At 46.0% G+C, this 13453-nt stretch overlaps 2 protein-coding genes across 3 annotated transcripts; one reads left to right on the top strand and one right to left on the bottom strand.

Annotated features, from left to right (window-relative positions):
- The first annotated feature begins 418 nt into the window (after window positions 1-418).
- On the top strand, window positions 419-6250 carry slc22a2 (solute carrier family 22 member 2). Its single transcript, XM_052053516.1, has 11 exons — window positions 419-1035; window positions 1823-1926; window positions 2000-2154; window positions 2280-2448; window positions 2617-2731; window positions 2815-2918; window positions 3206-3420; window positions 3480-3582; window positions 4082-4194; window positions 4265-4364; window positions 5866-6250. Exons 1-11 carry the CDS (start codon window positions 637-639, stop codon window positions 5963-5965), a joined length of 1677 nt encoding a protein of 558 aa, XP_051909476.1. The 5' UTR covers window positions 419-636; the 3' UTR covers window positions 5966-6250.
- Window positions 6251-6253: 3 nt separating this feature from the next.
- plg (plasminogen) lies at window positions 6254-12892 on the bottom strand. Of its 2 annotated transcripts, none has more exons than XM_052053514.1 (19): window positions 12755-12892; window positions 11871-12009; window positions 11675-11781; window positions 11228-11342; window positions 10954-11093; window positions 10062-10185; window positions 9852-9970; window positions 9570-9732; window positions 9296-9420; window positions 9045-9204; window positions 8554-8732; window positions 8331-8479; window positions 8046-8139; window positions 7843-7957; window positions 7684-7758; window positions 7468-7608; window positions 7108-7214; window positions 6601-6746; window positions 6254-6509 (listed from the first exon to the last, which is right to left on the bottom strand). In XM_052053514.1, exons 1-19 carry the CDS (start codon window positions 12804-12806, stop codon window positions 6348-6350), a joined length of 2412 nt encoding a protein of 803 aa, XP_051909474.1. In that variant the 5' UTR covers window positions 12807-12892; the 3' UTR covers window positions 6254-6347. The 2 variants fall into 2 exon arrangements, with proteins under 2 accessions (XP_051909474.1, XP_051909475.1); XM_052053515.1 differs by having other exon boundaries at window positions 10062-10182.
- Window positions 12893-13453: the final 561 nt, after the last annotated feature.

Genomic DNA, 13453 nt, shown 5'->3' with positions numbered 1-13453 from the left:
TAAACACCCTCAGAAAACAAGGCCTTGGACCGCACAAGAACAAAACTGTTTTCGCCACTGGCAAGTACCGATGATGGAGAATGTTTCATGAATGCCTCACCTCACATAAACAGCCTCTACAACAACAACAAAAATCATAATTTGCGTAAGTGTCATCACCTCAAACAAAAATCACTCACCTCCTTATTCCTCTCCCTGGGAGTAAAAAAAATGATTATCTTGCACATGAAAAAAATTACACCTCTCCCCACATAAATTTGCTTTTTCTTCCATTAACTCATTCACTCCCAAAGACGTTTTTAAAAGTCTTTTCAGACTTGTTCTAAGAAGTTAAGGGGGGAAATTGTCATTCATATGCACAAATTTGATTGATTGTACACAAGTACAAGTACCCCCTATTTCCATGCCAGAATAAATACCTTACCTCACGTAAATGCACTTTTTTCCCACCATCCGATAACTGGACCATTCGCATCTGTGTTCATGTACGTAAACTTCGAAGGTCATGTGACATCCCCCGAAGCATGCGTCTGTAAACACGCTTTAACGCCTCGCCGCTCAGCCCCTGAACTTTGCTCGCACCCGTCCGCTTAAAAAACCCAGCGGACCGGACCACTCGCCACATTTTGCGCCACAATGACTACATTTGATGACATCTTGGAAGAAGTCGGCAAATTCGGCCGCTGCCAGAAGCGCATCTTCGCCCTGCTCTGCCTGGTGTCAATGCCGTGGGCCGGCGTCTACGTAGGCATCGTCTTCCAGGGTTTCACGCCGGACCACTGGTGTCGGGAGGGCACGGTGGAGCAGTGGAGGCGGACGTGCGGACGCAGCCCGGCCGACGGCCGGCGGCTGACGTCGCCGCTGGTTAACGTGTCGGGCGAGCTGCAGTACAGCGGTTGTGAGCAGTATGATGTGGACTGGAACGCCACGCTCACCTGCGACACCAAGGAAATTGACCTGAGCGGGTTGCCCGTCAAGCCCTGCGCCAGCGGATGGGAGTATGACTACGAGGGGAGGCGTTCGTTTGTCACTGAGGTACACACAGTCATGAAAAGTTCAGTGTTTTTTTGGGGGGTTTTTTTGGGGGTGGGGGGTCGCCAATGATGACAGACAACAAAATACTCATTGGCATATATTCCATCGATTATTTCTGCATTTACACATGCATCTGTCATTTAATTTTACGATCATTTTATTAGGGTATGAACACCGACTGTTGCAAAGGTTACTATTTATTTATTTTTTGTAAATTATTCTCCAAATGAATAAATCATTTTAAGAGCCTAAATATGGATCCAAACTTTGCACGCACATCATTCATTCATTCATTCATCTTCCGAGCCGCTTGATCCTCACTAGGGTCGCGGGGGGTGCTGGAGCCTATCCCAGCTGTCTTCGGGCAGCAGGCGGGGGACGCCCTGAATTGGTTGCCAGCCAATCACAGGGCACACAGAGACGAACAACCATCCACGTTCACACTCACACCTAGGGACAATTTAGAGTGTTCAATCAGCCTGCCATGCATGTTTTTGGAATGTGGGAGGAAACCGGAGCACCCGGAGAAAACCCACGCAGGCCCGGGGAGAACATGCAAACTCCACACAGGGAGGCCGCAGCTGGAATCGAACCCGGTACCTCTGCACTGTGAAGCCAACGGCACGCACATCAAACCCTGTTAAAATGATAATAATATTCTGTGATTTTATAAAAATGCGTCTGTAGCTACTACTATAGAGGTTTAATTTTTTTATTTGGTAATTATTTTTTTTAACCTCCCCCCTACCCCGCCCCTTTCAAACCTGGTGTCTGCGGTTGTCTCCAGTTTGACTTGGTGTGCTCCGACGCCTGGTTGATGGACATGTTCCAGGCCATGCTCAACGTGGGCTTCCTGCTGGGAAGCATCGCCATCGGCTACCTGGCCGACAGGTAAGCCCCAAACCCGCCCTCGTTGTCCTGGCCGTTGCTCACTCACATTTTTTTTTTCTTTCACTCTGCCCAGGTTTGGCAGGAAATTGAGCTTTGTGATGTCCAACGTGTTTAATGGTGTGGCGGGCATCCTGGTGGCCTTGGCGCCCAACTACGTGTCCATGCTGATCTTCAGGGTGCTCTTCGGGTTTGGCGTGAAAGGCGGATGGATGGCGGGATATGTGCTGAGTAAGTCACGCTTTTGATAAAGTCCAGATTGTAGAAACTGAGCCAAGTAGCCACATAAACTTTTGTCAAAGTGAACCTTGATATGACGGATGACGATTTCACGATTCGGTGCTATTCTCTCCCAGTCACGGAGATCGTGGGGGTGGAGTCAAGGCGCACGGTGGGCGTTTTGTACCAGATGTTCTTCAGCGTGGGCCTGCTGGTGCTTCCGCTGCTGGCCTACTTCATCACCGACTGGCGCTGGCTGCAGGTGGTCATCACTATGCCCTACTTCGTTTACATCATCTACTACTGGTGAGCTTTACTTTGGAACTAGTAACTTGACCCAGGAAACTGGATTGTAACTTTTACCTGAGAACTTTTTCGCCCACGGACCTTGACTCGAGAACCAGAGGCTTAACTTTCCGAAATAACTCATAACACGCTACGGTTTCAATACCCCATCTCGTCTCGTATTGACAGGTTCATCCCGGAATCTCCAAGATGGCTTCTATCGCAGAACAGGAAGTCCCAAGCTGTAGCGATCACAGAGGCAATGGCCAAAGAGAACAACAGGACTCTGACCAAAAACCTTGAGGTCTGCTCTCAGTGGGCTTCATCTTCAAGTCACACATTAAGAGTACAAACCCGGCTTATCTGCTTCTGCTTCGTCGGCGACAGACTCTGGCAGACGACAACGCCGACTCGTCGGCCAAAGCTTCCTTGATGGACCTGATCCGAACGCCCAACATGAGGAAGCACACCTTGATACTCAGTTACAACTGGTCAGTCCGTACCAGGGCTATAATTGGGATTTTTGATTTGATTTTGTTTTGACTTTATTGTGTCAATTCAGTTCCTTTTACCGTAATTCATTTTTACAGCGGGTCTGTTTTTTTGAAAATGCTTTATTAAAAAAATATATATATATTTAATGGAACCCCTGAACGTCCTGCACGCTGTCCGCTAGCTTACTGCTAACAAAATGAAAACTCCTCAGACAGGCTAATGGAAATTAGCCGGCATCCGGCGGTAAGGCTTGCTCACCAACTTTAATGCCGTTTTGCCGCAGGTTCACCAGTGCGGTGGTCTACCAGGGCCTGATCATGCGTCTGGGCATCATGGGAGGAAATGTTTACATCAGCTTCCTGATCTCTTCCCTGATGGAGTTCCCCGCTGCCTTCCTCATCCTCTTCACCATCGAGCGCGTTGGCCGCCGCCTCCCCTTCGCCGCCGCCAACGCCGTGGCCGGAGCTGCCTGCTTCATCGCGGTCTTCCTTCACGATGGTGAGTAAGGCTGTCTTTCTTGAAGCCGCGAGCTAACGCGCGCTTGCGCTGGCCGGCAGGTTGGTTGAGGACGACTGTGGAGTGTGTGGGCCGGCTGGGCATCACCATGACATTTGAGATGGTCGTCTTCGTCAACACTGAACTCTATCCAACTTTTGTCAGGTAAAACTGTCATTGCCTCAATTCTACTCATCAACATGGGCTATGGAACTCGGAACTTTTGCCCATTAACTAGAACCTTTGTTATTTTTACCCAGAAACTCGGAACTCAAGAACTTTACCCAGTGTGCAAAACACCTAAACCATGAGCAAGTAACTTTACAGCAGAACTTTACCCCAAAAACTGAGAACTTTATTTGGACACTAGGAACATGTCATTTTAACCAGGAAGTAGAAACTTTCACCGCGAAGTCGTTTTGCAGAGGACCTAGGAACTTTTAGTGGAAAGTTCCGAATTCCTAGTTCCCGGTCAAAGTTATTTTTTTCCCCGATAAAATGAAATGTTCCGATGTTAACTTGATTTCCAGGTACATTTCCTAGTTACTGTGTAAAGTCTTAAGATAAGATATCCTTTATTTGTCCCACACTGGGGAAATTTAGTCTATAGTGCCTGGCTAAAGTTTTTTTGTTCTTGAGTAAAGTTTCTTCTTTGTGACTTCAGGAATCTGGGCGTGTCTGTGTGTTCCACGCTGTGCGACGTGGGCGGTATCGTGGCTCCCTTCCTGCTCTACCGGCTGGCCGTCATCTGGTTGGAGCTGCCCCTCATCATCTTTGGTTAGCCCACCGCTGCTTCAGGCTAGGTCGCCGTAGCTTGTTGCAGTGGCTAAACTTTGACTTTTTTTAGGCTTCCTGGCGTTCCTAGCTGGCGCTTTGGTCTTGATGCTACCGGAAACCCGCGGGGTCCCACTGCCCGACACCATTGATGATGTGGAACATCCAGAAAAGTGAGTCGCAGGACATAACACACCATAAGTTAGGGAGATGTGCCCTGTTTGTGCTAGCTAGCTAAAACCATGTACATGTATGTAGAGGATATGTCTGTGTTTTGGTTGATGCTAGTTCCCAGGTAAGCTTTCCCAAGATAATGTGTTAATTCCTGGCTAGAGTTCCTTGTTCGTTGGGTAAAGCTCATAATTCCAGAATTCAGTTCAGAGTTCCTAAGTTTGTTCCTTTAAGTTACTTGTTCTCAGGTAAAATGCTAAAGTCGTGGATAAAGATCGAAATTTCCGGATAAAGTTTGTTGTTCTTGAAAAAAGTTTCCAAGCAAAGTTTCTAGTTCTCGGCTAAAATTATATATTCCCAGGTAAGGTTCTGAGTTCCTGGGTAAGGGTTCGTGTTCCAAGGAAAATTGACAGAGTTCTCAGGAAAGTTCTGATTTTCAAGCTACACTATCCAGTATCTTGTTCCTGGCTAGGGTATCTATTTTAGTTCTTGGCCAAAGTTCCTAGCTTCTGATTGAAGTTTAGCGTTTTCTCTTTACTGCATGGAGACCCTTGTTCCCAGAAGGTACTGTACTTGAAGCGCCAAGTTCCTTGGTAAGGTTCCTTGTTCCTGAGAAAAAGTCGACGTTTGTGAGGAGAGTTCTTAGTGCAGGGCCTCTGTTATTTGTTCCTGTGTAAAGCCCGTTAAGTTTCTGGCTAAAGTTTCTCATTCCTGAAAAGGATCCTCAGTAAAGTCGCTAGCTTTGAGCTGAAGTAAACTAGTTCCTGGGTAAAGTTCCAAGTTTCTGGGTGAAGTTCCTATTTCAGTTTACGGGCTAAAGTTACACTTTCCCGGTGTAATGCTTACTAGTTCTGCAATGCCCTTTACTTCGGAGTCAGCCAGTCCTCCATTAAGCGCCTTCAGCTGGTCCAGAATGTCACTGCTCGCCTCTTGACTGGTACTCGTAAGAGGGAGCATATAACTCCTATTCTGGCATCCCTTCACTGGCCCCCCATACATTTTAGAGTTATTTTCAAGATCCTCTTATTTGTTTTCAAATCTCTAAATGACCTCGCGCCGCCTTACTTCTCTGAGCTCATCCGCCCCCTACACACCTGCCCGGCGCCTCAGGTCTTCAGACCAGACATTATTAGACATTATTAGAAGTGCCTTTTCTGTTGCTGGTCCCTCTCTCTGGAATGACCTCCCACTGAACATTCGGCAAGCCTCCTCGCTGCCCATCTTCAAAACCCTCCTCAAAACTGACTTGTATTCTTTGGCATTCGACTCAGCATGACTTAGATTTGTCCTTGGTTTTACTGTTCGGTGGTTTCTACCGTCTTCATTACCGATTTGTTTTACTCTTTATTGTATATGTTAAATTGCTCCATGTACAGCACTTTGTATGCAGTGATGGCTGTTTGAAAGTCCTCTATAAATACAGTTGAGTTGAGTTCATGCTAGGTTGCCAAAGCTAATGCTATCTTTATGTTAAAACTTAAAGCGGCTTTTGGGCGTTTTCAGGATGAAGCACAAAGCGGCGGAGCAGCACCAGTTTTCAACCAGGCTTCTCCCAAACACCAACGGCAACATTTCCGCCACGCAAGACCCCGCAAGTGTTTGAGCTCCTTCTCTGAATCTGTATTATTTATTTATACTCGAAACGACATTTGTATATTTGTGACGACAAGACAAAGACTCTCGCGATTTAGTCAGACGATCTTGTGTGCCGCATGCCGTCGTGGCTGCTCTGTCAAATTCCTCCCCTTTCTTTCAAGGATTAAACTAGAAGGACAACTTTGCGTATCTTGTAAACACCTTTCCGTTTGTGATCATGAGGGTCCTCTTGTTCCGCCACAGCTGCAGTTTGCAAAATGTCAGTTTTAGGGAATAAACAAGAAAGACAACTCTCTGCGTATCCCCAGTGTTTATTCCAGTCATGTAGAAACTATTTTGCCATGAGGCTGACTCTGTTTCCCCTTTACAACGCTGACATCCCGCCGACTTCAATTGGCTTTGATGGTTCGATCAATCCAGTCCACAAATTTAGAAACTCGTGCATAGACACCGGGCTTCATGGCGTTGGCGCAGCCCAAACCCCAAGACGTGACGCCCTGCAGGATGAACTTGTTGTGCGCGTTACACACTAGTGGACCCCCGCTGTCGCCCTGCGGGTGTAGAGATTCGAGAGAGGATGTGATACAACATTAACTGTTGACTTTCAAACGAACTTCAACGCCAGAGAGTTTTTGAGGTTACCTGACAACTATCTGTGCCACCGTCGATGTTCCCGGCGCACATCTCGTGATCTTTCACTCGGCCGTTCAAGTACGATGGGCGGTTGCAGATCTTGTTCTCAATAACCGGGAAACCCGTTTCCTTTAGGACACCCTCGCCACCTGTGCCTGATAACCAATGTCGCCACAAAACCAAAAAATGTATACTGTCTAGCACCTGTCTAGGAACAAGTTTGTCTTTGAAGGACTCATGGAAATGACCCTAAAATGTTCCTTCCAACCCCCCCGCCCCCAAATGTTTTTGTTTTGTTTTGTTTGGGTTTTTTTGCTGGTCTAATCATTGACATGACTCCCAAATTTCACGATGCAAAGTGAAATAGGTTGCAGGGGCTGATAGTTCAAGAAATTCTGGAGTGTGCTATTATTCCCTAAAACACCCTCAACAGCAGCCGCTGGTAAGTTAGAACTTAATCACCCCAAGCTTTTTTTTGTTGTTGCATCCACCAAAAATGTGTGATATGACGCGTACCTTGAGTTTCTCCCCATCCAGTGACATAGCATTCAGTTCCACTGGGAACCACGTAATCCTTCTCCGGCAAACAAGCTGGCAGGACTTTATCGTTAATAACTGCAGGCCTGAAACAAGACACACCGCAAATATTTCCGTCAATTCCTCTTTTGGAGCGGGTTGTGGACTTTATCCAAAAATAAGTAAAACATTATTTTTGTACAATTCAGACTCTACAACCCTGTAATTGTAAATTCAACTTTCTAATTTAAACCAAAAAATGACTTCTGTCTAGTAAAATTATGATTATTAATCAAATTTTGTAAGATCATTCAAATGTCTTTTTGATGAGCCAGCAGGATTGGGCTCATGACTTGTCACCTTTGCAGTTTTAGCAGTGCAATGTCAGCCCCATTGGGTCCCAACACCAACTTCTCCAATGCCCTCCGCTGGGCGGATGTCTCCAGGGTTCGCTCCCTGTGCGAGCCCAGAATAACCATGTAGGACGATGGTCGCTTTGACCTGCAAGTCGAGGATGCTGCTGTTAGCCGCCGCTTTTGTGATGTCATGTCTGCTCTGAGTACGTAAGAGTCTCACCTCTCCAGGCAGTGTGCGGCTGTCAGCACCCACTGAGGGTCGATCAGAGTTCCCCCACAGAAGTGAATTCCTGAACTGGAAGGAAACGGAAAGTTCCAGTGTCACATCTGTCTAGTATATCAAATTAGCAGCCATCTTGATCTTTCTACCAGGACTCACCTGGTACGAAGGCTGATCTGCCAAGGCCATGAATGTGCTTTGCTTACACAGCCGCCCACGATGCGACCGTAGCAGCGTTTGGGTTTGGTCGCGGGTGTGCCGCAAGTTACGCCCGCTACAAAGGAAGAGTGGCATATCGTCAAAAAAAACAAGAATGAAAGCTCCCAGCAAGCATGGTGACATGTCTGTGGGGGTCTACGTACCGCAGTCAGGGATCTGACAGTAATCCCATTTCGTGTTGCGGTCTGTTGTGTAGCACCAGGGTCCGTTCACATCGTTGTCCGGGTTTCTGCAGCTCTGAAAAGACAAGTTGACCGACTTGATGGGAAGCACAAAATATGTTCCAATACTTTTGTCCACATAGTGTAAAACAATGACTGGAGTTGGCCAACACAACTCAAGGCGGCCAAACTCGGGTAAGTGCCCAACTGAAGGCCCACGGAGCGAACACAAGACTCATCGCTGTATGTAAGGAGGGCTCTACTCACGTTGCCATCCAGGCCCTTGTCGGGGTGACTATCCGGTGTGAAACTGTTGTGTTGGTGTGGCCTTTGAGCACTCCAAGCTTGACAAGTCACGCCCATGATGGTGATAGAAGTCGAGCCGCGGTAGTTGGCGCCATTCCCAACCTTGCAGTCTGCGGGGGAAACAAATCAATGCAAAGTCAACGAGACAAAAGTTAAGCAATCAAACAGCAAAGAAGGATTTTACCTCTCTGGATCGGATCCTGCGAGGAGGGTGTGGTGGGTTCAGTGGTGGGCATACTTTCGACGGGACGGCTGGAACATTTCTCCAAGTTACAGTATTCCCAGCGCACTCTGGGGTCAGTGGTGTAACACCAGGGAGCTCGGTCTCCGTCAGGGTTTCTGCACATGTTCCTCCTGAGGTCCCTGTTAACCAAATGATTTTCACATCATCAGGAACAAGGACCAAGGACTTGAAGTCTTGGTGATCATGATTAACGTTCATTTCTTTGGATAAGGTTCCTAAACGGATCCTTCTGTTATCTAGTAGGTTAACTGTCTTTTGATACCGTCGACACTACATAACTGGTTCAGGATCGTGGGAGACTTGGACTATTGCGGATGGACTGCAGTTTTTGGTATGTGGATGGGGATACCAGAATACCCGGAAAAAGCCCATTCAAGCATGGGAAGAATATTCCAACTCTGCACCAAAAGACCTAAGAGAGTGTGTCTTACGCAGTAGGGTACTGCTGCGGAGTCTTGCCATGCCTGTGTGGACTCATAGAGGCCCAGGCCTGACATCTTTTCCCACTGATGGTCTCAGAGGTCACCCCACGATAACTGGACCCATCGCCGTCGTAGCAGTCATCCTCCTCCGTGGGAATGACCGGCTCGTCTGCAACAGAAAGTTACCGTCTGAGTTAGCCTGACTGAAGAGACCAGACACCAGTCCCTTTCCCCGAAAGAAGCGTTTTGCTGTCAAGAACCTGGTCCAGGTGCGTCCCCACACGTGGGTACACGACAGTACTCCCAGCGGGTCTCGGGGTCAGTGGTGTAGCACCACGGCTTCCTCTCGTTATCGGGGTTTCGGCAGAAGTTGTTGTCCAGACCTCTGGCGAGCAAACAGAAAACCAAATCCCAAGGAGGTTATATGGTCCACTTGTACAAGTGGGTTAACCCTTTTAAGGACAGTGGTTACTACAGTGGACAGCTTATCATAATATCAGGTTTCAGGGTACATGAAAGGGTTCAAGGCCTCACTTGCAGGGGTAGTTTTCAGGCGAGCGGTTGTGCTGATGAGGTGACTGGGTGGACCAGTTCTGACAGGTTTTGCCAGACTCGGTCACGGCGATGGTTCCCCGGTAAGTGCTGCCCTCGCCCGTGGCGCAGGTGATCTCTGGGGCCACGGTGGGACTTTCTGATGCTGGTGAAGATGCAAGAAGATGAGGTACTTTATGAGGGGACTGTCAGGAACGTCATCAAGGATTACATCAAAGAGAAACATTGCAAGAAATGCAGTGACAGCCCCCCCATTTGGCTTACTGCAGCGAGGGATGGAGCAAAACTCCCATCTCTTGTTGGGGTTGGTAGTGAAGCACCATGGCTTAGGGTCTCCGTCTGGGTTCCTGCAATAGTTGTTGTCCAGGTACTTCTGCGGGAGCCTGGAGGTGGCACGGGAATGGCGTTGAATGCAACAGAAAAAGGGGGTTTCCTGATTTTGAAAGAGAGTGCGATGGAGGTCTGGAGTCTCACGCGTTCGGGTTGTATCCATGGTTGTGAGGTTCCTGCGAGTCCCAGCGCTGGCAGGCTACGCCACTCTCCGTGATGGAGACCTTACCTCGGTAGTCCTCGCCATTGCAGTGGATGCAGTCCTCTGCTGGGACACAAGGGGTCGTGGCGTCGTCATGGCCATTTTACAGTAGGCGGGGTACACCCTGAACCGGTTGCCAGCCAATCATGGGGCACACATTGACAAATGTTTATACTCGCAATCACACCTAGGGACAATTTGGAGTGTTCCAAGAATCTGTTTTTAGAATGTGGGAGGAAACCGGAGTACCCAGAGAAAACCCACACAGAACATGCTCCCCATAGGAAAGCCAGAGCTGGAAGCGAATCCTGCACCTCTGCACTGTGAGGCAGACGCGCTATCCAGTCGCTCAAAATGCCGCCCAAATTTATATATGAAACGGTTGATTTCAATAACAAATTAACTACCCGGAAAGTTCTTTCTTTACATGGTAATAATTCCATCTTTTATTTTAAAACAGTAGTTAATGTTTAATTAAAAAAAATACAAATAATTTTGTCAATTAAATCTTAATTAATAATCGAATTATTATTCCACAACTTTTTAATATGAATGGTTTATTTTCACAAGAACTCATTTTTATTTTTTGCATTGAATTATTTGTAATTTAATCTTGACATCTAGAAATGATTTCATACATTTTAGATTTTTGTAATTAACCTAATTACTTAGCCTCATGATGAATTAAAAACATATTAGAAATGCATTTGAATGAACCAATTTAAGGGGCGGGGTTGCGGGGTGACTACAATCAATGCAATGTGTTTTACAGTAGTCAAGATAATATTGAGTTCAAGAACGGAGGGGCTGTAACTGGCCCTGTTGAGTTCTTACCCGTGCAGCTCGGAACGTTGCAGTGCTCCCAACGGGTATCGGGGTCGGTGGTGTAACACCAGGGACCCCCTGCGTCGTCATCGGGGTTTCTGCAGAAGTTGGACTCCAGATCTGCCTTGGGTTTGTTCTCGGGCGTCAAGCTGCAGCATCACACGTCATTATGCATCATACCGTAGTGATTGTACAAATGTAATTTGTATCACATTGACAAGGAGAATTTTCATATGGATATTTAGTGAAGAGGTGTGACCATCGTGTCAACTTCGTCACCTACTTGGGCTTGTGCGGGAATTTGGCGTCCCATCGCTGACACGTTTTTCCGGACTTTGTTCTGGACTTTGTTCCTCTGTAGTCCTTTCCGATCCCGTTCACACATTCGAGGAGGTAATCTGTACAAACAGAAAATGGCATCACTGCTGTTATGTGGGAAAGTTGTGCGTCTAACTATAACCATAGAAGAATTTCAGTGAGCTCCTGGAAGTGACTATATAATCGACAGTAATATTAGTGATTTTTTTTTCTCCCCAGAGGATAAAGAATCTAGACCTGTAAGTATTCTTATATCTATCTACATGTGTTTGCTGTCCCATGTGTTTTCTGTTGCTAATTGGGTTCTTCCACTGCGACTATCAATACTGTTCGGTAAGCACGTCTATGGTTGTTAGCATGAGGCTAGTATACTGTAAAATGGTCGGATGGTTGCATTAAAAAGCCAACTTGCCTTGTTTTTCATATAAAGTGGCGCTGGATCTGCGCAACACTGTCTCTGTTTTGGAGTTTGCCCCCGCTGTCCAACATTCCTGATCCTTCTCCACGTACATGAAGGATCTGTGACAACGTTTCCACAATCAGTTATAGTCCCCCAAAAAAATAATTTTGGACATGTGTGTGTGTGTGTGATTGTAAATTAGCGCTACCTGCATGTGAAACTGGTCTCGACGTCACATTTGGCTGCACACTCCTCCACTGTGTTGGTGGAATACATTCGCTTGTTGATTGCAGTTAGCCAGGCACCCCCAGTTTTGGCATAGCTTTCCATGATATCGCTACCACTCACTAGAGACACACGTACACACAAAAGTCAATGAAGAAAAAGTGAAATTCATCAATACATGAATATTCCATACCCCTCTCGATATGGATGAAAATTACCAGAATTGAAGCCCATTCCACAATTTTTTGTAATGACTTTTTGCGCCATTCACAAAATTCCAAAAGAAAATGAATACAAATCTACAAATAGAGGACTACAAAACCAGTTTCAAGCTGTACAAAGATGAATACTTCCAGGTCAAATTGCTTTCAATACAATACAATTTTCAAGAAAGATTCTTTTAAAGGAATAGGTCTTAAAATATATTGAAATGTATTTTATTTAAAAAAAAACATTTGGGGGAACAAATATTTCCTGTAGAGTCATAATTTGAAGAAAATTGGGGTGGTGGGCGTAGGGGAGGGGCGCATTTCCCAAGGAAATAAACCAAATTTTCTTCATTTTTACAAGTGTTGAAAAAAGTCACATTTACAAAAAAGTCATAAGGGAAAAAAAGTATATATTTAAATGTTTTAGAATAAATTAAATTTGAAAATTGAATTCAGAATCAGAAAAAAAACGTTTTTGTTCACCACAATTTGAACTGTTGTCAGCACCAAAAGATCACCGAAACCATATTCCAAAATTTTTCATCCAAACAAATAAAATTCGACCCACTGTGCTACGAGGTGACGTCCAGTAAATGCAGCATTTCTGATTTCTGTGCTTCGTGAAAAACAAGCAAAAGTGTTCTGCATGTGTTCTTACCGGTAGTGCAGACAATCGCTGCCAGCAGCAAGGCTGCTTTGGACGTCTCCATGTGGCGTCTGAGGTCCTGATGCCAGTTGAGCCAGCGGCAAGATGCTGTCTCGGCTTCTTTTTCATTTACTGAGTGCCCCTTAGAGTGTCGGCGAGGTCAAATGGAACGCTAGTCAATCATTGGCCCGCCGGCAAGGGCACAACAGCGGGTCAAAAACCTCACAATAGCACTCTACACCATTTGGATCTATAGTTGGGGTCGCTGGACGACCTTTTGTGCTTCGAACAGAATTGTCCATGTAAAAGACAAGCATAATAATGTTTTAAAATTGCCTTATTTACTAAAGATCTCAATCTTGTGTGCGTTTGAGTTGTCTTTTTAATAAGCTACCTTTGTTCTCATTGATTTGCTACTGAATACCATCAACCGCCATGTTGGAAAATACTTTGGGTTTTGTGAAGCACATTGAGTTGTCTTGTGTCCCTATCTAATGTACGTTGGTCAACCCTGCTCGGTCAGAATCAAACGATTTTTGCTGGTCATCTTTCAAGGTAACATACAAAGTGAACGAGAACCTCAGAGGAGCCTGGAGATATTTTAAAGTGGAAATATTTTCATAGTTCATGCATGTTGGCATAAGAACGATATTAGACAAAGTTGCGTTATTTTTTTTTCCAGATGATAATGGTGGAATTTGATTGACTGGT

This window comes from Hippocampus zosterae, chromosome 19 (genome assembly GCF_025434085.1).
Source record: "Hippocampus zosterae strain Florida chromosome 19, ASM2543408v3, whole genome shotgun sequence".
Taxonomy (NCBI): Eukaryota; Metazoa; Chordata; class Actinopteri; order Syngnathiformes; family Syngnathidae; genus Hippocampus; species Hippocampus zosterae.
The sequence above is the reverse complement of the archived record's forward strand: the minus strand, read 5'-3'. Positions and strand labels throughout refer to the sequence as shown.